Source organism: Pleurodeles waltl, chromosome 12 (assembly GCF_031143425.1).
Source record: "Pleurodeles waltl isolate 20211129_DDA chromosome 12, aPleWal1.hap1.20221129, whole genome shotgun sequence".
Taxonomy (NCBI): domain Eukaryota; kingdom Metazoa; phylum Chordata; class Amphibia; order Caudata; family Salamandridae; genus Pleurodeles; species Pleurodeles waltl.
In genome coordinates this window covers 654,694,981-654,718,370 of record NC_090451.1, presented here as the reverse complement: position 1 = coordinate 654,718,370, position 23,390 = coordinate 654,694,981, and the positions used below count along the sequence as shown (strand labels likewise).

The window sequence follows — 23,390 nt, the reverse complement described above, 5'->3', positions numbered from 1 at the left end:
AGTGCAGTGTAAAATGGCTGTGAAATAACGTGGACGTTATTTCACTCAGGCTGCAGTGGCAGGCCTGTGTAAGAATTGTCAGAGCTCTCTATGGGTGGCAAAAGAAATGCTGCAGCCCATAGGGATCTCCTGGAACCCCAATACCCTGGGTACCTCAGTACCATATACTAGGGAATTATAAGGGTGTTCCAGTAAGCCAATGTAAATTGGTAAAAATGGTCACTAGCCTGTTAGTGACAATTTGAAAGTAATGAGAGAGCATAACCACTGAGGTTCTGGTTAGCAGAGCCTCAGTGAGACAGTTAGGCACCACACAGGGAACATATACATGCACACCTATGAGCACTGGGGCCCTGTGTGACAGGGTCCCAGTGACACATACATATAGGCCACAAACCTATGAGCACTGGGGTCCTGACCAGCAGGATCCCAGTAACACATAACAACCATACTGAAAACATGGTGTTTTCACTATGAGCACTGAGGCCTGGCTATCAGGATCCCAGTGAGACAGTGAAAACAGTGACAAACACCCTGACATACACTCACAAACAGGCCAAAAGTGGGGGTAACAAGGCTAGAAAGAGGCTACCTTCTCACAACCATGCAGCTCATCTCTCTTTGGTATGCATATGTTTTTTCTGATGCATACTTCTACCCGCAAAGCACTCTGCTCTTAAATCTCCTCAAGGCTGCAGACCGGATCTGGATACTCTTGCAATAGCTAACCAGTTCAGTTAGGTTGTGCTGTGCTGCTCCGTTCTCACCTCTGCGCATGACAACAAGGAGCTGTAAATTAATCTCCTAAAGCATGGACATCAGTTACTACTTTTGTTCCAGTCAGTGAGAATCTGGAGCTCCGCTTCTGTACTTTTACCAAAAACGTTCCATTGGAAGTGTTACTTTAGGTCATGTCCCCCTCCCCCTTTAGGTTTCAAACAATGCTCTACTTGCCTCATGCAAATGTTGATCTCTGAGCCTTCTGATATTTGCCTCTGATGCCTAAACATGAGTCTTGGTCCTGTGAAGAAAAAAAAAATGTCAGTCAAGGAAAAGGAACACAAGCCCGACAAGGTTCTGTTCTGCAAAAGGTGTGCATTGTCCCATCCAGGACTCCTTTTCAGGCAAGTTGTCTGCCATGTGAGCACTCCTCTCTCAGAAGGTCTCTCCCATTCCAGAGATCAATCAGAAAGTTAGTGCTGTAATTTCCTAACTCAGTTTTTGATAACCTCTGAGGCAGTGCCTGAACCTGAGAAACTGCTCCCAGAGTTTCTGATGCTGCTGGCTAACCTGTAACACATAGCAGCTCTTACTCCGGTCACTCTAAATATCTTTAACTGTGCTCACCTGCTTTTCTTGTACACATGTTGACCTCACAAAGCACTCTGGAACTTGACATATGCAACTTAGGTGTTTGATTCTGTTCTCAGCTGTCCCCAGAAACTTTGGCTCAAAAGGTATCCTGAGCCATTTCTCATAAGGTGATGCCCCAGTCACCAGTAATGTGATTGGCACTGATCCTGGAGCTGATTCCTGCACTTCCAAAACATGCCAGTTTGACCTGAGAAAGAAGTCCGAACTTCTTATGAGAATGATGAACTGTGTAAGCCAATACATTGCGCTCAGATGTTTGCCGCGTTGAAGGCTGTTTTCAGCTCAGGGTATGACACTATCCAGATGTTCCCTGTGGTGGTTCACAAAACGGTGACAACAGTGAGGCAAAAGGCTTCTTCATCACTAAATGGATGATGGTCTATATCTAGACCTGCAGAATGCCAACAGGCTCTACACACCGCCTGAACTTGAGCTGAAGTGTCAATCAAGTCATCTGTGGAAGAAGTGCATCCTTTACTTCATCTGTAAAACTGCTGGAACTTCTTCTTCCTGTTGAGGAATGTAACAATAGCTTACTGACGGGTACTAATGGCAGCCTCTTCTTCTGAGGCCCTGCTTCCCTTCCCTGATGTTTTCTTGTCCCCAGTTGTTGCAGCATGAGCCAAGTCATTCTTTGCTCCTGCTGCGAGCATTCATGTAGATCAGAGCTCAAGACGTATTCATGGAGACTCAAAGTTCCTGTCTGCCCAACAGTCATCCGAGAGCTTGGTGGTGCAAGCGGCTTCTTCTAAATTGAGCCCCGGTGCACCCCCCTCCACCACACTCCACTTTATAGGGAGTCCAAGTGTATCAAAGCTATGGAGACAAAGTGGTCTCCCTGGGAAGTTTGTCCCTGTTCTCCACCACCACCACATGATTCTTTGTATGTTGCTCTGAGGCCTTGAGAAGATGCGCTATCGGGGCACGTGCATGGTTCTTTGATTCAGTAACACTGCAGTGGACAAGATGTTGCTATACTGATCAGAGCATGGTGCAATACTACAGACTATGTGACCAAGTCGATGGGCAAAAGCATTGCCCTTAGGCGGCATGGCTGGGTGCACTTATTGGTTTCTATCTCAATACCCAGGCCAACCTTATTGGCAGGCTATTCCAAACTGTAAAGAATGATTAGCCTCTTCCATTTCAAGATATTCCTCCTTGCATTGGCCCACTTTGTTCTACAGTGTCAGTCGACCATGTCTGCATTATGTCTGCTGAGCAAAGGATAATTGCTCTCTTGCTTAGGTCCTGTTAGTTTTGGAGTGAGGGGGATTTGGTTGTGTTCTAGGTTCAGTTTGACAACCTCATGTGTCTAAGACAGTCTTACAGGAGGTTCTTGTGATTTGTGATGTGATCCCCTCACGCCTAGCTTATAGTGCTCCCCATCAGCTTTACAGTGGACCCTGTTTATGGTTCCCACAGGGTGGTGGAAAATACACATATCTGTGAATTTCTCTAACGGGCTATTAAATGCTGGCTCGCTGCACAAAAGTCTTGCCACTCTCTCTGTTGATTATCCTGGGGTTTTTGGCCCGCTACTCCAAGTCCCACATTTAGTTCACACAGGTTCTACATTCATTATAGTATTGTGTGTTGCTTCTTGGAGAAGAATGTGTTGTATCTGTGCATGCAAGCCTTCTTACCCTTTAATGTGAGCATTCTTTATGTGTGCTTTGAAAGGAGTTATTCGAGTTGGGCTGAGCTGTAAAGAAAATTGGCACCAGGATGGTATATTTACAAATAGTTATCCAAGAACCACCAAATGTACCTTATTGTGTGGACTTATATTTGCATTTTACTTACCTGTGGCACCCTGCCTGTGAGTAGTTTGTACTAGAAAACTAGGAGTCTAGGAAAAGCAAGGGCTTAAAAGCTCCATCAAGCTGTATATTAGGCACAGGGTGAGGAGGTGACTGAGATGGATGAGTAAGAATCTTCCCACTGGCTTTTTTTCTTTCATGCTTCCTGCTTGTGTTTTGAGAGACCACCACTCTTCTTCAATTTTTCAAAGTTAATAATTTTCAAAAATGAAGTTAATTGTCTCTTTAACGCATGTTTAAACAAGTTCTGCTTCTTTGCTGAGTGTAATTAGTTTTCTTTTACAGACATGTGGCCTTACAGACTTGCTTAGCTCTTGAAACCTGAGTCTTCTGCCCATTCTATTTTTGCTTCTTCCATCTCTTGCACACTGCCACGTAGTCTTCTTGAGCAAATGAACGTCTCAATGTAAGGTAGAACTCTTCTGAGATAGTTCTTTGTGTGTGGTTCCACGTTTAGAATTATCTGATGTGTCACTGACTGCTACCTACCACAGAAACTAAAACCACCATTCCACTGAAGTCCAGAAAGACTTCAGCCTACTAAAAGCAAGCTCACATAATAGGCTGTCAATAAGAGGCCTGACAATCTCTAGTGTGGGTGCACAGGGCACATTAGGAGCTAAAACCAGTTGTGACCTCTTTTGTTCAAATGTTTATCTCTGAATACTTCTTATAGAAGCATTTCACATAAAACCATTTAAGATACTACACTTTCAGAGAAATGACAGGTCTAGATCTCCATTTAGTGCAGACACAAGCCCTGAAAAGCTCAACCAATACCCATAGGGTTATGCAAGCCAGCCTACAGAAAAGAGTTCTGTTTTCTTTAGTTATATTTATTTGTACTTACTTGTACTTTATTTTTTTTGTGCCTGAAGAGGCATGGAACACTTACAACCATCCACATTAGCTCCATTCAGTGTCCAGGTCTGTTACATCCGTACAATATGGGTTCCAGCCCTCCCATGCCTCAACTTTATTTGGCTTCTTGTACATAGGGTGACACCTTTTTGTTTCTCACTTCTCCACCAAAGTCTGACTGGCTCCATGAACCAGTGATTAATGTTCCCCTCTCGTTCTCTGTCCTCTTCAGTTTTAACTTTTATCCCTTTGCTATGTTTCTCCACTCCACCCCCAATACTTTTTATTCCTTTTATCTGTTTCATCTTACTTTCCTTTTCCTGTTTTTTACTTTCTTGTGAGTCCTCTTTCCTGCATGGGTCACAGTAGAAGAAGATCCAATTTTAAGAAACTCATTGTTTGTGTGCCTGCAAATAACAAATCATGGCAGGGTACTAGTTGGCACGATCGCTGAGCAAATGTATTTGCCCTAGGTGGTGAATTGGCACAAACCTTGACAGACCAATAGAAAGAGAAAACCAATCCTTCCAAGTGTTTGTCAAATTTTGCATAGATTACTTGCGCAGTGCCAATGTTATTAGCTAATTAACACTTCCCCTGCCCTTTTTTTTTTATGCCTTTTCCTACTCGCAGTGCTTAATTTGTGAAAGAAATAGTGCCTGTGACCGAAGCTCTGCTCAGAAGCTAGTAGCCAGTGCAATTGAATGTCAAGACACCCAATACTGAGGCAGATATCCTTTAATCCACTGCCAAACAATCCCTGTTCCTTTTTCTGGCTCGTGCAGGTTCCTGCTTCCTCCCTTTTTAATAGTTTTACCCTGTTTCTTCTCCTCCCTCTTATCTGTATGTTTCTACCTCTCTTGCACTGAGTGATGATCTGAAATGGGGAAAAATAAGTGCCAATGGTCCCCTACCAGCATTTACTGGCTCAAGTTAATCACTGCCTGAGTGAATCTGGATTACCCGAAGTGTCAGGAGGCTAAGCTATTGGATGGACCTGCCCAAAATTTGGCCAGGTTATTAGTAGGGTATCTCGTTTCGGTTTCAACCTATTTCTGAGGGATAAAAACCAGCTGAATGGAAAACCTGGCTTCTGGATTGAAACCATAAACTACCAAATTTTCAGCACAAGCAGTATGTATCTAATAATAGCATGCTTGCAAACTTTGACTGTTTGTGCATTGCTCGCTCTGGGTGAGTAGGAAGTTGTGACATTGCTGCTGCTTGAGAGGACTTCGTCTTTGTCATATCACTCATTCTGCAGAGCTTGGTGCCTCTCAAGCCACAGCCTCCAACTTCAGCCTGCACACTCCCGCCTAGCACATTCACCTTTGAATACACTTTTGTACAGTCTGGCTTGGCCTCATCTTTTAGGATGAAGTTCACACTTGAGTCTAATGTGCCCCACGTAGGCAATGATCGCACTTTAGTGTGACTTTGGAAGCTCGAGGATGCTGTGCCATAAACATCATAGTGGGGCCATGAGATGTACAAACACAGAGGGTGGAGTTCATCCATATCTGAGGGAAGTGGACCACGATGTTTGTTTTGTCTGAACCTGCACAGACTAAACTTTACCATGTAGTTTCTTCATGACAAACGCAAGCTTAGCTCATTACAATTAGCCCCTGTGTGTGTGTGTGTGTGTGTCAAAAAAGTGTTTCAGAGCATTGTCACTCAAACACCTTGTAGTAAGTAACAATTTAAGTAAAATATGTGAAAAAACAAGGAATGTTCCTCAGTAGTAGAATTTTCAGAAATTTTAAAATTATAACTTCAGTCCAATGTAAATTGTCAGTTTCTGTGTTGCATGTAGACAGGCCGCGGACAGTTTTTAGGTCAAGCCTCTGAGACCTGTTGTATACACTTTGTGGGCTTACATCCTGCTCATTACTTTTTATTTGTTGTTTGGATTTTCCTTCCAAAATGCTTGCTTGCTAGGGGTGAATCCTTCCGCTTTGTCCCTCCTTTTTATGTTCGAGCCTGTAATACGCATGCGCTAGCGAGACGCTGTTTGTTTTTAGAAAAGGGCTTGGAGCACGTCAGTTGCTTATCACTTGTTTGCTTGCATGGAACGCTTCTTTAAAGCCTCATAATTGGTCATGGATGGCATATCATTTCCGTTCCTGCATGTGGAACAGGGACGAAGCGCGTATTGATTCAACTTAATCAGTGCCCATCTACTACTCCAGACATAATTGAGGTACTATTTTCTTCTTTTAACTTCTAGTACCCTTTAAACAGAAGGCACATGACTGGCAAAAACGTGCCCTGCAGAACAAACAAAATTGCAAAGTTGTATTTTTCTATAGTTATTTTTTTTCATTTTGCCAAGTCTTCTTGTCTCACTTTGCACTCATGTCTTGTTTTGATTTTGCTCGTGGGGGCTGTGCTCAAATAATGACTATTATCTTGTTCTAAATATTGTAAAGCAACATTGTTTCCTATGTGTAATTTTCAAATTTATTCTTTAACACATTGTGCAATACGCCCCAATCTGCCCCACTCCAATCAAAACCACTCGCCCCAGTCAACTCCAGCCCACCCCACTCCAGCCCTCCCTACCCACCCCACTCCAATCTGCCACACTCCAATCCAAGAAAACCTGCCCACTCAAATACAGCAATCCAAAACATTCTGCCCCTCCCCAACCCAAAACATTCTGCCACACTCGAATCCAAAACAATCTGCCCCACTCCAGCTTGGCCCACTTGAATCCAAAACAATCTGCCACACTCCAAAACAATCTGTCGCACTCCAGTCCACCTCACTCCAGTACACCCAACCCACTCCAATCTGCCCCACTCACTCCATTCCAAAACAGAGTGCCCCACTCACTCCATTCCAAAACAGAGTGCCCCACTCACTCCATTCCAAAACAGAGTGCCCCACTCACTCCATTCCAAAACAGAGTGCCCCACTCACTCCATTCCAAAACAGAGTGCCCCACTCACTCCATTCCAAAACAGAGTGGCCCTGCCCCACTTTAATCCCTCCAAAAAATCTGCCCCGCTCCGGTCCAAAACAATTTTTGCCCCGCTCCGGTCCAAAACAATTTTTGCCCCGCTCCGGTCCAAAACTATTTTTGCCCCGCTCCGGTCCAAAACTATTTTTGCCCCGCTCCGGTCCAAAAAATCCTCCCTGTTCCAGACCGCCCGCTCCAATCCAGTCTACCTCATCTCAGTCCAATTCACCCCACTCCAATCCATCCTAATCCAGACCAATTCAATCCAGCTCTATCCAGTCTACCCCAGCGCAGTCCAATCCAGTCTACTCCACTCCAATCCCCCACTCCAATCCCCCACAATCCAACCCATCCCAGTCCAAATACTACATTCCAATCCAACCCACCCCAATCCAATCTAACCCAGTCTGCACCACTCCAATCCACCTGCCTCATCCCAGTCCCTCCCATCCCACTTCAGTCCTGTCCGGCTTAATCCACCCCAGTCCAATCCAGTTCACCTTAATACACCCCACTCCAATTCAATCCACACCACTACACATTTTCAAAGCATTCTTTTATCTACCTCTGCTGCCACGTCAGTAAGAAGAATCATCAATAATTTTTTAACTACAGGAATCTTTCCTGAAGACCTTAAAAAGGCATACATACACTGTTGGAAAATGGGTTATTGGTAAGGGCGGGTAGGTACCTACACTTAGCAATAGGCCACTAACCTCCACTTAGGTCCAGTTAGGTCTCAGTATTTTAAACCAAGCTCAACCCTTGGTAGCTTGGCGACAAGGCTTAATTTAGGAGACAGAGTGTAAAGCGTTCAAATATCACAAAACTGTAATTAAATAAAACACAGGAAACAATTTAAAAATCCAAAACCAATTTATAAAAATAGATTATATTTTTATCTTTAAAATGACACAAAAACGAATAAAATCAGATAAGGGGAACCAGAGATATTTGTTTATAAAGAATTATTGTTTTCTAGCACCTAGAAACAAAAAGCGCCAATCTGGTCGCCCCTCGACCGGAGAAAAGTCAAACTTTAAGACTGACTGCGATGGAGCCCTGCTTGGTTACAGCTCGCGGGAGGCCTCGGTCAAAAGTTTACCTTCGGACTTAGTCTCTTTTCTGAAGATTTTCTTCAGCGGGACGAACCTGCCAGTCCAATCCGACCTCCTGGAACTCGTCTCTGGATACGCTTCGCGGGAGCCCTCAGTGGAGATTTTTACCTTCGGACTTAATCGTTTTTTCGAGGTGAAAATCCTTCGACCGGGGTAAACCTGGATCTTGATCCGACGTCCCTGGAGCCCTCCTCGGATACGCTGGCTGGGAGGTCCCGGTCAACTTTCTACGTTCGGACTTAGTCTCTTTTTTGGAGATTTTCTTCTCCGGGACAAACCTGCAAATCAGGCCAGGTCGCGGTTGAAGCAAGCCGGCTAGAGTTGCCGTGGTGTGTCGGTCCCTCTATGGAGCTTTTTTTTCAAAAGTTCTCCAAACGTCTGGGTCTTCTCCCAGATGTTCTTTTAAGGTTCTTTTGGGGTCCACCACTCACACCAAGGGTCCAGAAGCTCTGCGATGATCCTTGTGGGTGTGGACTAAAACTCCCAGAATGCACCTGGTGCAAACTCCCAGAATGCACCTGGTGCAAACTCCCAGAATGCACCTGGTGCAAACTCCCAGAATGCACCTGGTGCAAACTCCCAGAATGCACCTGGTGCAAACTCCCAGAATGCACCTGGTGCAAACTCCCAGAATGCACCTGGTGCAAACTCCCAGAATGCACCTGGTGCAAACTCCTTTTTGGCCACTGGGCAGTGTTAAGATGGTTAATTTCTTCAGGAGTTGGTGCAGGGGACTCTGGTTAGCAATTTTTCACCTGTAGCAAACAGGGAGTCCCCTCCTTGAACCAGTTGATGCCAGGCAAAGTCCTTCTTGTGGTGAAGCCCAAGTGTGCAGCTGGTGCAGTCCTTCTGAGTGCAGGTTCCAGGTGCAGGCCAGGGGTCCAGCAGGGCAGTCCTTCTGTAGTTCTTCCTGGTAGGGAACTGAGGTATGGGTGCAGTTCTGCCAGTTTTATCCTTGCTCCTGGGTGAAAAACAGGGGGTCCTGATTCTCCAATCAGGTGCAGGGTCCTTCCCCCTGTGATGACCACTTCCTGGGAAGTTTGGCAAAACTCAATCCCAGGAGGCAACATTCTTCAAAAATCCATCATGGCTGAAAATGATTTTTGGAGGTTACATCTGGCTGAGCCCACCCACTGGTGTGGCTAAAAATCATAAACACACCCCTCGCCTGCCCTCTCCTAATCTAATCAAGGGGGCACCTACTTGTCTGGGGTTGCAGGATGTGGGGTGGTTGCTGGGTTGCTCCAAATGTCCTTCTCTGCCTTTAAAGACCGGTTTGGTAGCCCTCCCCCTTCCTGCCTCACCATCTACTGAGGGGAAATTCCCTCCCACAGGCACATCTCTTTGTGTGAAGCCACACCTCATCAAGGCAGCCTGGCCAGGCGGCCAGAGGCTGGCCAGTCGGGGCACAGCAGCAAAAAACAATGCAGGGCTGAAATTGGCAACTTTCCAGGTTAAGTTTAAAACTCTTTACCTGAACAAGTTATATTAAATCCCCCAACTGGAAGTTGTGGGATTTATTATAACAATTAATTTGATACCAATCTCTTTGTATCTGTCACTTAAGGGGACTTTATTTTAAAAATCTCCCCATTTTAGCCTATGAAGGCCATTCACTACAATGAGGGAAAAACAAATTTGGCTGTTTTACCTCACCAGGGCTTATAAAACTATTTTTATAAAGTCCCTGCTTATAGTTACATGGCACCCAGCCCTAGGGGCACATAGGGCACACCTTAGGGTGACTTATATGTAAAAATAAGGTAGTTTAAGACTTTGGAACTACTTTTAATTCCAAAGTCGAATTTGCATATAACTTTAATTTAAAAGCACCTCAGCAGTGCTACCTATGCTGGGGTCCCTAAACCTACATGCCCTACCATATACTAGGGACTTATAGGTAGGTTGACTTAGCCAATTATAATTAGCCTAATTTGCATATTGTTTTTACACAGAGCACAGGCCCTGGGACTGGTTAGCAGTACCCAGGGCACCATCAGAGTCAGGAAAACACCAGCCAAAAGTGGAAAATGGGGGCAAAAAGTTAGGGGGCCTCTGCAATCAACCCTGTTTTCTCACATTAGCCCATTATTAAAACAAACCTGGACCCGCAAGACCCGATCAACTAATTACAAATGTACCTCTCCTGGACAAATTGATAGAAAGAGCAGCATTCTCCCAGATTTCCCAATTCTTTGAAGATAACTCCATACTTTGACTACCAAACTGGATTCTGCCCCTGGAAGAGGCACTTATTCTGCCCTCATCGCCATCTGGGATGATCTTAAAAACACAGTAGACTGCAGTGAGTTGCTGTACTACTTCTCTTGGACCTCTCAACTGCCATTGACCCAATTGACCATGACACCCTAATACAAAGAATGTACAAAGCTGGCATACAGGGGACTGTTCTCAACTGGATCACATCTTACCTTCAAAGCAGAACAAATGCCATCCATACTCAACAAATGCCATCCATACGCCCCTTTCTCATCCAAACCCTACTTCACAAAAGCAGGGGTCCCTCAAGGCTCAATCAACTCATCCATGCTTTTCAACATCCACATGATGTCCTTAAACTGGAATGTCCCAAAGACCTTGGAAACTCTCAAATCTTCAGTTGCCTCAGAGCCGTTGATCATTGGATGGCATGGAGCCATCTCCAGTTGAATGCTTCCAAAATGGAAGTGCTCACATGTGGTGATTGGAAAAATCATGACCCTCTCTGCGCCTGGCACCACCACCTAAAGCTCTGCGACTACCTCCTAAAGTATTTAAGGAAGCTAAAAAAAACTTGGAATTACCATGGGCTCCACATTAACAGTGAATGCCCAAGTCGACAACTGTGCAAGATCAAGCTTCATCACCATGAAAACTCCCCCTTCTTGGACGTCCACACAAGGTGCAGGCTGCTATCTCTCTTGTACTATCTAAACTGGATTACGCCAATGGCCTCTGCAATGGATCATCTCTATCTACTATGTAAAAACTACAACACATTCAGAATTCTGCTGCCAGACTGTAAAGCCACAAGCCCACATCTCCCCTGCCTTGAGGGCCCTATGTTGTTACTGGTTGCCAGAAGATCCACCTTCGAGCTGCTTTGTATCACCCACAGGACAATACATGGAACAGGACTGCTTTCCATCAGGAATAAAATCACTAAATACATCCAATAAAGAAACCTCCGCTCAAGATCGGCACCCCTCCTCAAAACACCACCATACAAGAAAAAGACAATAGGTGGGTACATCCTTCTCTGAACAAGCGGCCAAACTGTGGAATTCATTACCCCCAAATATAATATCCACATATAACTATCTTATCTAAAGAAGACTGCTCAAGAGTTGTCTCTTTCCTACTTAACCACCATACTCGAACAGCAATAGACTGCATATCCCTGTGTATGTAAACATTTATAATTTGATTATATGTATAGATGTAGTTATTTGTATATCTTTGTACAAATATGTATATCTATTTTATTTATATATATATATATATATATATATATATATATATATTCTTCAGACCTTTTATAGCACATGTATATTTTACTTACTGTAAGTGTGTGTGTGTGTATATATATTATGTATATGTGATTTACCTAGGGGTGGTAGACAGTACGTAGTTATAGTTGGTACCTAGTTTCTATAGAAAAAGCACTTTTGTTTTGCTGATAACTTTGAAACTGTTTGAGTCTTCACAAACTTTCCCAAGAAAATATGATGCTCACTTCAGCTGCTGTCTGGAAAATTTTCGTGGTGATCCATCAAGCAGGGACCAAGGAAAAAGGGTAGTGTCCCAAAACGTGTTTTTCCCGTTATATTTTACATAGGAATTTTGAACAGCAAAGGTGTTGCTAAGATCTTAAAATCTACTGCGCTTAGAAATGGGAGGTGAGCGCTACAAATCATTTTATAAAAATAAGGGGCACATTTACAAGCCCCTTGCGTCCCTGTACGCCACAGTAGTGTCATTTTTTTGATGCTATGGTGGTGCTAACCAGTCCTGCACACTGCGCCATAGTTACAAAGTGGCACCATGGTAGCATTGCACCACTTTGTAAACCCTTGAGCCGCATTATTCCTGTGCCAGGTATAATATATGTGGGGGGGGGGGGGGGGGGGTCGTTTCCCCGCAGGGAGGCCCCAAAAAATGGCTCAGTGAAATTTACAAGACTTCACTGTGCCATTCAAGCGTCCTATTTATTGCCTGCCCAGGGCAGGTGTTAAGGTGATGCTAGGCTATTTCTTATTGGCTTCCCCGAGCTTTGCTGGACTAGCATCAACATTTTTGGTACTAGTCCAGCAAAGTGTCACAATGGCGTCAAACATTTTGATACTGTTGTGCTAACGTGCACCATGGTGCGCTGTATTGTAGATACAGCGCTACCATGGTGTCATAAGGGGGGGGGGCGCAGGGTGATGCAATGAAACTGGCACAACAGAGCCGATGTACCTGTTCCTTGTAAATTTGCCCGTGAGTTCTAAAGTGTGGGTGATTTTTCACATTGCAGAGTTTCAGTTTATGCCAATGAAATAAAATATACAGCCTTATGCACCTATCGATTGGACGTTTACATGCACAGCCAACTGTGACACACCTACTTGCTACAACTGTGGAAGAGGGACAGACATTAACATTATTCTTTCTTCCCACATACTTTATGCTTACAGAAGTATTTATGAACTTAGTTATAGGCCTGCGCAATGTGTGTTTATTTAAATGACTTTACGGGAAAAGAAAACATAGAAAGTCACTTAAAAAAACAAAGGTTACAGGTACATTATAGTTAGGAAATAGAATTTAAAAAATATAGAAATGTAATGAAAAAAACAAAGGTTACAGGCACAGTACAGTTAGGTTCTGAATTTACATGTACAAAAGCATAGAAATTCCGCCCTCGCCATGCACTGCTCACTACCCCAGATATTACAACACTCATGACCGCTTCTATAACGTCATTAAAAATATAAATTAAACATTACCACTCCAATTATTAAAGAAAAAACTGTACATGGCGGGTACGCAAATGGTGTCTGAGCACTTTACATGAGGAATTGAAGTTTCATTTAGCGTGAACTCGATCGGAAGAGCCCTTTACATGACAGCCTGAAGTTTCAAATAGCTCAACCTTGCATTTTTTATTAATTTTTATTATTATTATTATTATTAAACCGAATATCACTCAGCGTAAAACCTTTCTCAAAACGTGCGCCCACAACTCATTGGGGATGTGTTGAGTTGAACATTGCAGGGTGCAGTACCTTTATGTGGCCAAAAGAGGTCCCAAGGGACACCCAGAGTCATCCTGTAGTGCTGCATCCTTTCCCTGCTTCGTGCACATTACAACAGTAAATGTTGCACGCTTTTTTCATCCAGCAAATTAGAAGTATAAAAGCGTTAACGTAACCATGTTGTCCCTGCTTAAATTTCGCATGCTTTACTTAATCTTGCATTCTGAGTGTTTGCTTTTGCCAGGATGATGTATTTTATTATTATTTTTTTTTTTTTACACGTCAACATGCAGTTTCATTTAGTGCAAGCTTGATCGGAAGAGCGCTTTACATCACTATGTGAAGTTTCATATAGCACGGCTGACCTCATACTTACTTTTTTTTTTTTTCTTTCCAAACAGCATATTACTCTTGACTCACCTCCCTCATAACTTGAATGCACCACATAAAACTTTTCCCAAAAAGGACGCCGCGCTTAATTTTTCAGCACAGTGCCCAAAAATCATTGGGGATGTGTTGAATTCAAGATTGCCGGGTGCGCAGTACCTTATGTGGCCAAAACAGGCCCCAAAGGACATCTAGGGACAGCCAGTGGTACTGCACCCTTTCCCTGCTTCATGCACATTACAACAGTAAATCTTGCAGGCTTTTTTCACCTGGCATATTAGAAGTGTAAAAGCGTTAACGTAACCATGTTGCTCATGCTTTCATTTCACATGCTTTACTTAACCTTGCATTCTCTGAGTGTTTGCTTTTTTCCAGGTTTTTGTTACTCATTTTTTTTATAGCCAGCATATTGTCTCCCCTCCCTTATAACCTATTTCCCATTTTCTGGTTCCAAAGCACCGCAAGATCATACGAATGGCAATAGCGCTGTGCAAATATCATTACTACACCGCATACAAATAAAAGTATAAAAAAAAGAATTTTTTAGCGCCAATTGCTATAACTTTCACAAATGCGAGACATGTTGCATTGCAAATGTTTCTTTAGTTAGAGGGAGTTTTAGCTGTTGCGGTGGGCAAAGGGGTCACTGAAAGACTGAGGTATAGCTTCCTAGAGTTTGGGTGTATCTTTTTTTTCCAACAACAGGGCAACAGGTTTCACCTTTACCCACTTGACCTCAAGGCCGTCCTCTTTCTATGGCTGTTTTTCCAATTCCTGGGATAATTTTACACTTTTCCCTACTCGTTTCCAGAACGGTCCCTTTTCCATGGGCCCTGCTCCCAGAGTACTTATAGCACTCCAAAATGGCGACCATAGATGATGCTGATGCAGCTTTTTGCAAGCTGTGTCACCGCATACCCGAAAATATTAATATAATAAATAATGGCAATAATTTATTTTTTTTACCTGCAGATAGAGGAAGAAGGTTAATGGAAGTGCTTTAGTTATATGCAGGGCCACTGGAATTATGTGACAGAGGACCAAATTATGCGGCAGGGTTGACCAATTTATGTGGCAAGAAAAGTCCACCTATGCATTTACACCACCAATAGCTCTAACTCAAGCAAATGCGACACCTTTGAATTGCAAATGCTTGTTCTTTCTTTCCTTCTTTCATTTTTTCCTTTCCTTCTTTCATTTTTCCTCTTTTCTTTGTTTCCCTGTTTCCTTCTTTCTTCCTCATTTTTCATTTCCTTTCTTGATATTTCATTTTTGCCTTATTTCTGGCTTTCTTTCCTTGTTTGTTGCCTCTCATTCCTTGTTTGCTGCCTTTAATTCCTTATTTCTGTCTTTACTTCCTTATTTCCCTTTTAGTCCTATTTCTCAAAGACAAGGTCTTGCAGCCAATGGCAGATTGTTTTTTTTTTTTTTTTTTTTTTTTTAATAGGTTTGTTAGCCAAAACCTTTTGATTTTTCTAAAATTATGTGTAATGCATAGTTACGTATAGTGGTTTCAGCCAGACTTCATCCATTAGTCTGTGTTTGGTGTCATTCTCATTTTTCTTCCAGCAACTCTGACATGCATTAAAGGCCAATTTATCAGTGCACTTCAGCCATTGGCTGCTTTGCTACAAACAACCTCCATTTCATAAGAAATTCATCCACGCACAAAGTACTTCCTTTCAGGTCCACAGAGTACTTTGATAATGTGTGTGTGTGTTTTTTTTTTTCTTGTTTTTTTTTTTTTCTTTTTGTTTTTTTAGACGAAACAATTTTTTTTGCCTTCGCAAATTATTTTTGTTTCAGATTGATGAGGGCCTGGCAAACTGACAAAGGTTTGCAGAAATGTAACAAAACAAGGGTTGCTAGAAGGCTGCAGCCAATGCCAGATCTGTGTTGGCTTTGCTGGTGCTTGTTTTGAAATGTGTTCTACCGGCAATTGGTTTAATGTGTTTGTTCCTTTTTACTTCATTAGGTGTATAATGTTTACATGGCAGGAAGACAGCTTTGTTCCAAGCGGTACCGGGAGTTTGCCATCCTGCACCAGAACCTGAAGCGCGAATTTGCCAACTTCACTTTTCCTCGATTACCGGGCAAATGGCCATTCTCCCTGTCAGAACAGCAGCTTGACGCACGACGGAGGGGACTTGAGGAGTACCTGGAAAAAGGTAGGAATTTCAGAACTGTTGGTGTGATGGTATTAACATATATCATGGATGTTTAGTGAATGCATTGACTGACGTGCATGGGACTAATTTGTTTTTTATTGCTGGACACATTGTTAGAGTTGGGTCATGGTGAGAGGCTAGTTGTGTTGCAAGATATTTGGGGACTTCTTCTATGAAGGGCTTTGACTTAAGTGTTTGGTGCTTCGGTAACTTGTTGTATTGTATTAAACTCGTAATCTGAGCGACTTCTGGCTGCAAATTCACTTGAATTCCTTGCCGCTGGCTTCTTCAGCGTCATTGGAGCAGTCTGTGATGTTATGGTCTCCTATAAAGGAACCACCCCAGCGTACGTACGTCAGTTCATTTCCTTCTGCACTGGTTAAGCGCAGGTCCAGGATCGAGTTACCCTTTGCCTTTTTTAGCAAGCCTTTTTTAGTCCCTTTTGTCAAAGAATCTTTTCGTCTGTGCAAGGAAGCTGTCGTCCTGGAAAGACTGGGTTCAAGCTGTGGCGCCTGTCATCGTGCCATGTCGGTATGTCTCTGGTGCTTTGACAGGGACCATGACTCGAAGTCGTGCACCGACTGCCGGGCCATGGCCCGAAGGCCTTGAGAGAGCGATCTCCAAAGCTCATGTCGGCCCGGCAGTCGACTTCGGTCAGTGCGGCTCGTCCGAGGGCACGGTCCAGCTCAAGGAGAAGGTCGTGGGACCGCTCCAGGAGCCCCAAGTCCTCTTCTCTTCTTCCCACTCAAGGTCTTTGGGGCACTCGGGAAAGAGGCACAAGAAGAAGAAGAAGAAGAAGTCCAAGCGGACTTCGACTTTGCAAAGCCCGTCGGCCGATGAGGCGTCATGGGAACATCGATGTTCCAAGCACGGTTCAGCCGAGCCGTTGCCAGGGCCGACTTCGCGTTCAAATTAAAGACTTCAGTAAAGCAATGCACCTCGTTTTTGAGTGGGCTGCCCCCACTGGTAATTCCATGGACCCCGCGGGGATAGCAGAGGCCCCATCGGGTTCAACATCGGTGACTTCGGCCTCAGCGCTGTTGGGGGCCCCAGGATCTGATATCTGATCGGGACCGGTGCCGGTTCTACACAGTTGGCCTCCGGCGCCGGGCGCGACTTTGCTCCCCCCACCGCTGGCACCCACTGATAGTGGGAGCCCCATCCTCATTCCAGATGAGCCGGAACGACATTGCACAACGCAGATCCTGACTTCGACGGTGCCAACTCGGCCCAGATCAGTGCCTGAGGCTTATTTTGATCAGCCAAGCACAAGTGAGGAATGGGAGGTGTCTGAGGACCCTCTGGAATATGGATTAGAGGAGCAGGACTGGTATGAAGGACTAGGGGAACCCAGTGGACTGGATACTTCTTCAGATGCTGGTATGCTCTCACCTCCTTCTGTGGCTATGGAGGAGGGAGCATCGTACGCCATGGTGGTGTGTAGAGTGGCTGAGGTCTTGGACCTGGAGTAGTCTACGGTGCCGGTCAGGACTAACATCTTGACAGAGGTGCTTCAGCCAGGGACTGCTACATCGGAGTCGATGTTACCTTTAATGAAGCCCTTACTGATGTCCTGCTGGGGACGTGGTCCAAACCCAGCACAGGGCCTCCTGTGAATAAGACAGTTGGCTGCCGCCACTGACCAGCTTCTACCAACCCTAGTTTCCTCACCCAATACCCCACCCGGAGAGCTTGGTGGTCCAAGCCTCCACATCCTGTGGTGCCTTCCCTTCTGCTCCCCCAGAGAGGGAATCCAAGAGGCTGGACCAACTTGGGAAGAAGATGTTTTCTTCCTCCAGCCTGGCATTGAGGTCCATAAACACCTCATGCCTATTGGGGTGTTTTTCCCATACTTTATAGGCTATGGTGGAACAGGTGCTGCCCCAGGTCCCGGAGGGCATACAGGACACTCACCCAAGCTGTCAAGGATGGGAGAGATGCAGCCAAGTTTACCATTCAGTGTGGTTTGGACATGACCGTCTATCTAGGCAGGGTGGTTTCCTCGACAGTGGCCCTTCATCTCCACACCTGATTGCATACCACAGTCTTTTCGGGGGATGTCCAGGTGAATCTAATGGACATGCCCTTCGATGGTTCACGCCTTTTTGGAGGGAAGGCAGACTCGGCGCTTGAGCGGTTCAAGGACTCTCGAGCCACGGCCAGATCCTTGGGCCTCTCGGTGCCCGCTCGCCAGCAGTCTGCCTATCGCCCCTTTTGAGGCTTCGGGAGGGGCAGGGTACCGCACCAACCACAGGTCAGCCACTGCCCTCCAGCTTCACACCATCCAGGGTGAGGACGAGGTCATGGTACCTTCAGACCCAGAGGGTCTAGCCAGAGGTTGGCCACCACCCAGCCCCCCCTCTTACACAATGCCCAAGCCCTCCTAGCATGGTTCTGCAAGACAATGTTCATCCAGTTGGAGGGAGGATTCGATTTCATCTCCCTCACTGGCGGTCCATTACATTGGACAAATAGGTCTTGCAGATCATACAGAAGGGCTATTCCCTACCCTTCCAGTCTTTCCCTCCCTTCATTCCTCCTTTGAAAGAACGGCTGATGGAGGATCATTTAATTTTGCTCTTCAAGGAAGTTACAGCTCTCTTGGCCAAGGGAGCTCTAGAAAGGGCCTTGATGTCAGAAGTAGGCAGTGGTTGTTATTCCAGCCACTTTCTGATTCCAAAGAAGAACAAGGGTCTGCGCCCTATCTTGGATTTAAGGGACGTCAATCTCTTCTTCAAAAAAGAGAAATTCAAGATGCTTTCTCTGGCTCAGGTCTTGTCTGCCCTAGACCAAGGAGACTGGATGGTAGCGTTGGACTTGCAGGATGTGTATTTTCACATACCCATCCTGCCTGCCAACAGGCGTTACTTGCGGTTCAAGGTGGGCCACACACACTTTCACTTTACCTTGCTCCCTTTCGGTCTCACAAGTGCCTCTCTGGTGTTCACCAAGGTGATGGCAGTGGTAGCAGCTCATCTGCGCAGGTTAGGGATTTGTCTTCTCCTACCTCGACGACTGGCTGTTGAAGGCTCCAACGCCCCATGCTCTCGTCAACCACCTTCAGACTACGGTGGACCTCCTGCATTCGCTTAGGTTCACTATAAACGTCGCGAAGTCACACCGGACTCCTCTCAAAAGCTCCCTTTAATGGGAGCTGTTCTGGATACAGTGCAGTTTCAGGTTTATCCTCCCAAGCAGCGAGTCCAGGATATTCGGGTTATGATACCAGTGTTTCGGCCTCTATCCTGGATTTCGGTGAGACACTCTGAGGCTGTTGGGACTCATGGTTTCCTGCATCCTGTTAGTCAAACATGCCAGTTGGCATATGAGGGCTCTTCAGTGGGATCTGAAGTTCCAGTGGGCGCAGCATCAGGGAAATCTTACAGACACAGCTCAGATCTCTGAGGGAACTGCAAAAGGCCTGCAGTTGTGGTTAGGGAACTGCTATTGGATCAGAGGCAGACTCCTCTCCCTTCCCCAGCCAGATCTCGCAGTAATGACAGATGCATCACTTCTGGGATGGAGCAGCCATCTGGGAAAGGCAGAGATCAGAGGCCTCTGGTCTCCTGCGGAATTCAGACTCCATATCAACTTGTTGGAGCTCCGGGCGATCCGACTGACCTTGAAAGCATTTCTTTCTGTTGTGAAAGGGAAGATAGTGCAGGTGTTCACGGACAACACCACCGCAGTGTGGTACTGCAACAAGGGTAGTGTTGGGCCGCGTACCCTTTGTCATGAGGCTCTGCGTCTCTGGACATGGCTGGAAAAAGCAGGGCATAACCCTGGTGTGGTTCAACACCTGGTGGGTCCTCTGAATGCCAGGGTGGATGAACTCAGCCATCGATGCCTAGCAGATCACAAATGGTTTCTCCATCCAGAGGTAGTGCAAGGACTCTTTCAGCAGTGAAGAGAGCCTTGGTTAGATCTCTTCACCTCCGGAGAGAACGCGCAATGTCAGCAGTATTGCGCGTTGGAGTTTCCTAGGTGGCAATCACTTCACAACGCTTTTCATCGTGAGTGGAGTTCAGGCCTCCTATACACTTTTCCACCATTACCACTCCTGCCCAGAGTTCTCAAGAAGATCTAGAACAACCAGACCCAAGTCATCCTAGTGGCTCTCTATTCGGCACAGAGAGCCTGATATCCTGAGCTTCTCAAAAAGAGCATCAATCCTCCGATCAGGCTGCCCCTTCGAGAGAATCTTCTGTCGCAGCAGTAGGGGAGAGTTCTCCAACCGAATCTGTCAACTCTGCGCCTTCATGCGTGGAGATTGAGCAGCAGCAGTTGATGGCTTTTGACCTTCCTCCAAAGGTTTGTAAAGTTATTTTGGCAGCCAGGTGCCCCTCCACTAAAACGGTATTTCCCTGCCGTTGGAAATGCTTTGTATATTATTGTACAGAAAGGTCTATTGCTCTTCTTTCTGCTTCTCTTCCCGATATTCTTCTCTTTATTCTTTCCATTGCCCACCAGGGTTTATGCCTTGGGGACTCTCAAGGGCTATCTTTCTGCCTTATCGGCATTTCTTTGGCTGCCTGATCAGCCTTCTGTGTTTAAATCTCCTATTGTACATAGATTCTTCAAAGGGCGTGTACATATGTTTCCCCCTACGCCCTTTGTTATGCCTCAATGGGACTTAAATCTGGTACTCACATTTCTGATGTGTACTCCCTTCGAGCCTTTGCACAACTGTCCCCTCCGGCTGCTCACCATCAAGACAGCCTTCTTAGTGGCAGTAACATCTACTAGGAGGGAGAGTGAGATGCAAGCTCTGTCATCAAAGCCACTGTATCTCACTATCTATCCAGACAAGGTGGTTCTCAGAACTTGTGCCTCTTTTCTCCCCCAAGGTGGTGACCCTATTTCATCTGGGTCAGAATATCACCCTGCCCACCTTCTTTGCTCCACCGCATCCCTCTAAGAAAGAGGATCGGCTCCATCGACTGGACCCAGAAAGAGCATTGTCGTTCTACCTTGACCGCACAAAAGTGTTCTGGGTGGATGACCAACTCTTTGTGGGGTACGTTGGAGCAAAGAAGGGTCGGGCAGTGCAGAAGAAAACCATTTCACACTGGTCGTTCCCTGCATCAAGATCCGCTACACATTGGCCAAGAAGAAGCCTCCTGAGGGTTTGCGAGCTCACTCTGTCAGGGGCAAAGCTGCTACCACTGTGCTAGCTCGGGCGTACCAGTCATGGAGATGTCAGGCGCCAACGTAGGCATCTTTGCACACGTTTGCAAAACATTACTGCTTGGACAGTCAAGTACGAAGAGACGGGCACTTTGCCTGTTCAGTCCTACAGGACTTCTTAGTGTAATGAGATGTATGCACAGCCCACTGCCAATAGGTTATGGCTTGGGTATCTATTCAGAGGTAAGGAATCTGCAGCTAGAAGTCTCTATCAGATGAACAAGTTGGTTACCTTCAGTAACACATTATCTGATAGAGACTATATCTAGCTGCAGATTCCTTACACCCGCCCATGCCTCCCCGCTCTGCGGATATGTCTAGTAGGGTTAGGGTTTATCCCTTTCAGGGCCCTAGTTTTGCACACACAAAATGTTGGTTCTAGCCATGACTCTGTGCTTCTGGCGTGGACGTTTTGTGGGTAAAAGAACTGACGTACGCGTGCAGGGGTGGTGCCTTTATAGGCGACCGTGATGTCACAGATGGCTCAAGCGACACTGATGAAGCCACGCGTAGTTGGATGACACACGCGGATCTGAACGACCCCACCAGACCGCGCACGCAGGGTATTGCTCAGCAAAAAGATTCCGGATTCAAAGCCGACGCCAGGGAATTCAAAGGTAAGGAATCTGCAGCTAGATAGTGACTCTGCCAGATAATGTGTTACCGAAGGTAAGTAACTTGTTCTTCAGGGCATTTATTTATTGGGAGAAAGGTGAACATATGGTGCTGGTCGTATTTGCGGTATGAGTGACCAAGGAGATTCTGCATTTTGACTATTTGAATTGGATGCAGATTGTCAACTATATTTTGTAGGAAGAATGATTTTCTCTCTTAGTGACTTAATTCCCTTAGTGGCAGCAAATCCCTAAGTTGCTGTAATGTGACATGAGGTGTTACGCAAATGTAACAAACGGTGAAGGCTCTTAGGTTGGGTGGTGATGTATACTTGGTGCATGATGATTGATTTGGCGATTCAGGAATCGAATGGCTCATTGTGTTGGTGATATGAAGATCTGTCAAAGTTGAATGTGCTAGATTTTTATGGAATGACAGTGAAATTAGACTTTCTGGGTTGGTAGGTTAATTTTAATGGTGTATGGAGACTATCCAAATCTTCATTAAGATGGCCGATTGGTTTAGTGCCATTAGAAGATTGAATGGATGGTTGGAAATGGATGGAGTGTGGGCTCTGAAGACCCTAAACTGCTGCATGTGAAGAGTGCAGTCACCTTACGCGTCTGTATTTTTTTTATTTTTTACTATACCATAGACTGTTGCAAACATACTTGTGATGGTGTGGCTTGAGACTGATGCACGTTTTGAGATACTTTTGCTGTGCATCTTTTTGCTGATTCTTTGTTTACAGGAAGTTCTGTTTTTCTGTTACACTTTTCCAGCATGTTCAATAAGAGTCATTGGTGAAAGTGACATCATGCAGGAATTCCTGTCGGAGTCTGACGAGGTAGGATTTCTGGATTGTCAAGCTGCCAATCCAGTACTTCGTTGCCATGGACTGTCACCCTACACATATTTTGTAAAGGGTCATGAAAGCAAGTTTAAACCAAAGCAAGTGTTGTTGGATTTTTAAAAAATTAATTTTCATCAGGAAATTGGCTTTAGAAATGTGTCCTTTCTTGGGAGAGACAACTATTAGATGATCCCATGGCTTGTGCAGCGGCCTGAATTACAGTGTGATGTACATATATGATATCATGATCATTACGGTAGAACCGTTTTCACTGCAGTCTGTCATAATACAGAACGATTGGAATTCTCATCAAAGGTTCCTTCATTGTCTGGCTTTGCTGGTATTTGTAACCTAGTCCTATATCCCTGTTAAACATTTCTTACTGATGAGCTTTATGGTGTCCCCACTAGCTGAAAATCTAGAGCACAAATTGCTAGTTTTGAGATAGGCATTTTATGTTCGGCTAGGACATAAGTTACTAGCTCAGCTCAACACCAGTAGACCCATTGTTGATCTGCAAACAATTTGAATCAAATTGAACTTCCTTGAACTGTGTCCCTTTTAGATACAGATTACCTGAACCCCGGTAGTTCTACTAGACACTGATTTCTTGGGGTGGGGTATCTGTACTTTAGTCATGGCAGTCGACTATTATTGGCACTTGTGCTTCTTGACTCTTTTCCTACTTAAAACTTTAATAAAATCATCACTTTGATTTCCCATATTAAATTGGTTACTTCGGTGTAATTTTGTATTTTAGATGTTGCTCTATTTCTAATTTGGTTGAGGATTTCTGTTG

At 45.0% G+C, this 23,390-nt stretch overlaps 1 protein-coding gene across 2 annotated transcripts in view; it reads left to right on the top strand.

Moving 5' to 3' along the window:
• SNX27 (sorting nexin 27) overlaps window positions 1-23,390 on the top strand; it is a 159,754-nt gene that overhangs the window by 63,088 nt on the left and 73,276 nt on the right. For both annotated transcript variants that reach the window (XM_069218325.1, XM_069218326.1), the window contains exons 3-4: window positions 15,744-15,936; window positions 22,521-22,585. In XM_069218325.1, coding sequence (XP_069074426.1) covers window positions 15,744-15,936; window positions 22,521-22,585 — 258 coding nt within the window. The remainder of the gene's footprint in view (window positions 1-15,743; window positions 15,937-22,520; window positions 22,586-23,390) is intronic.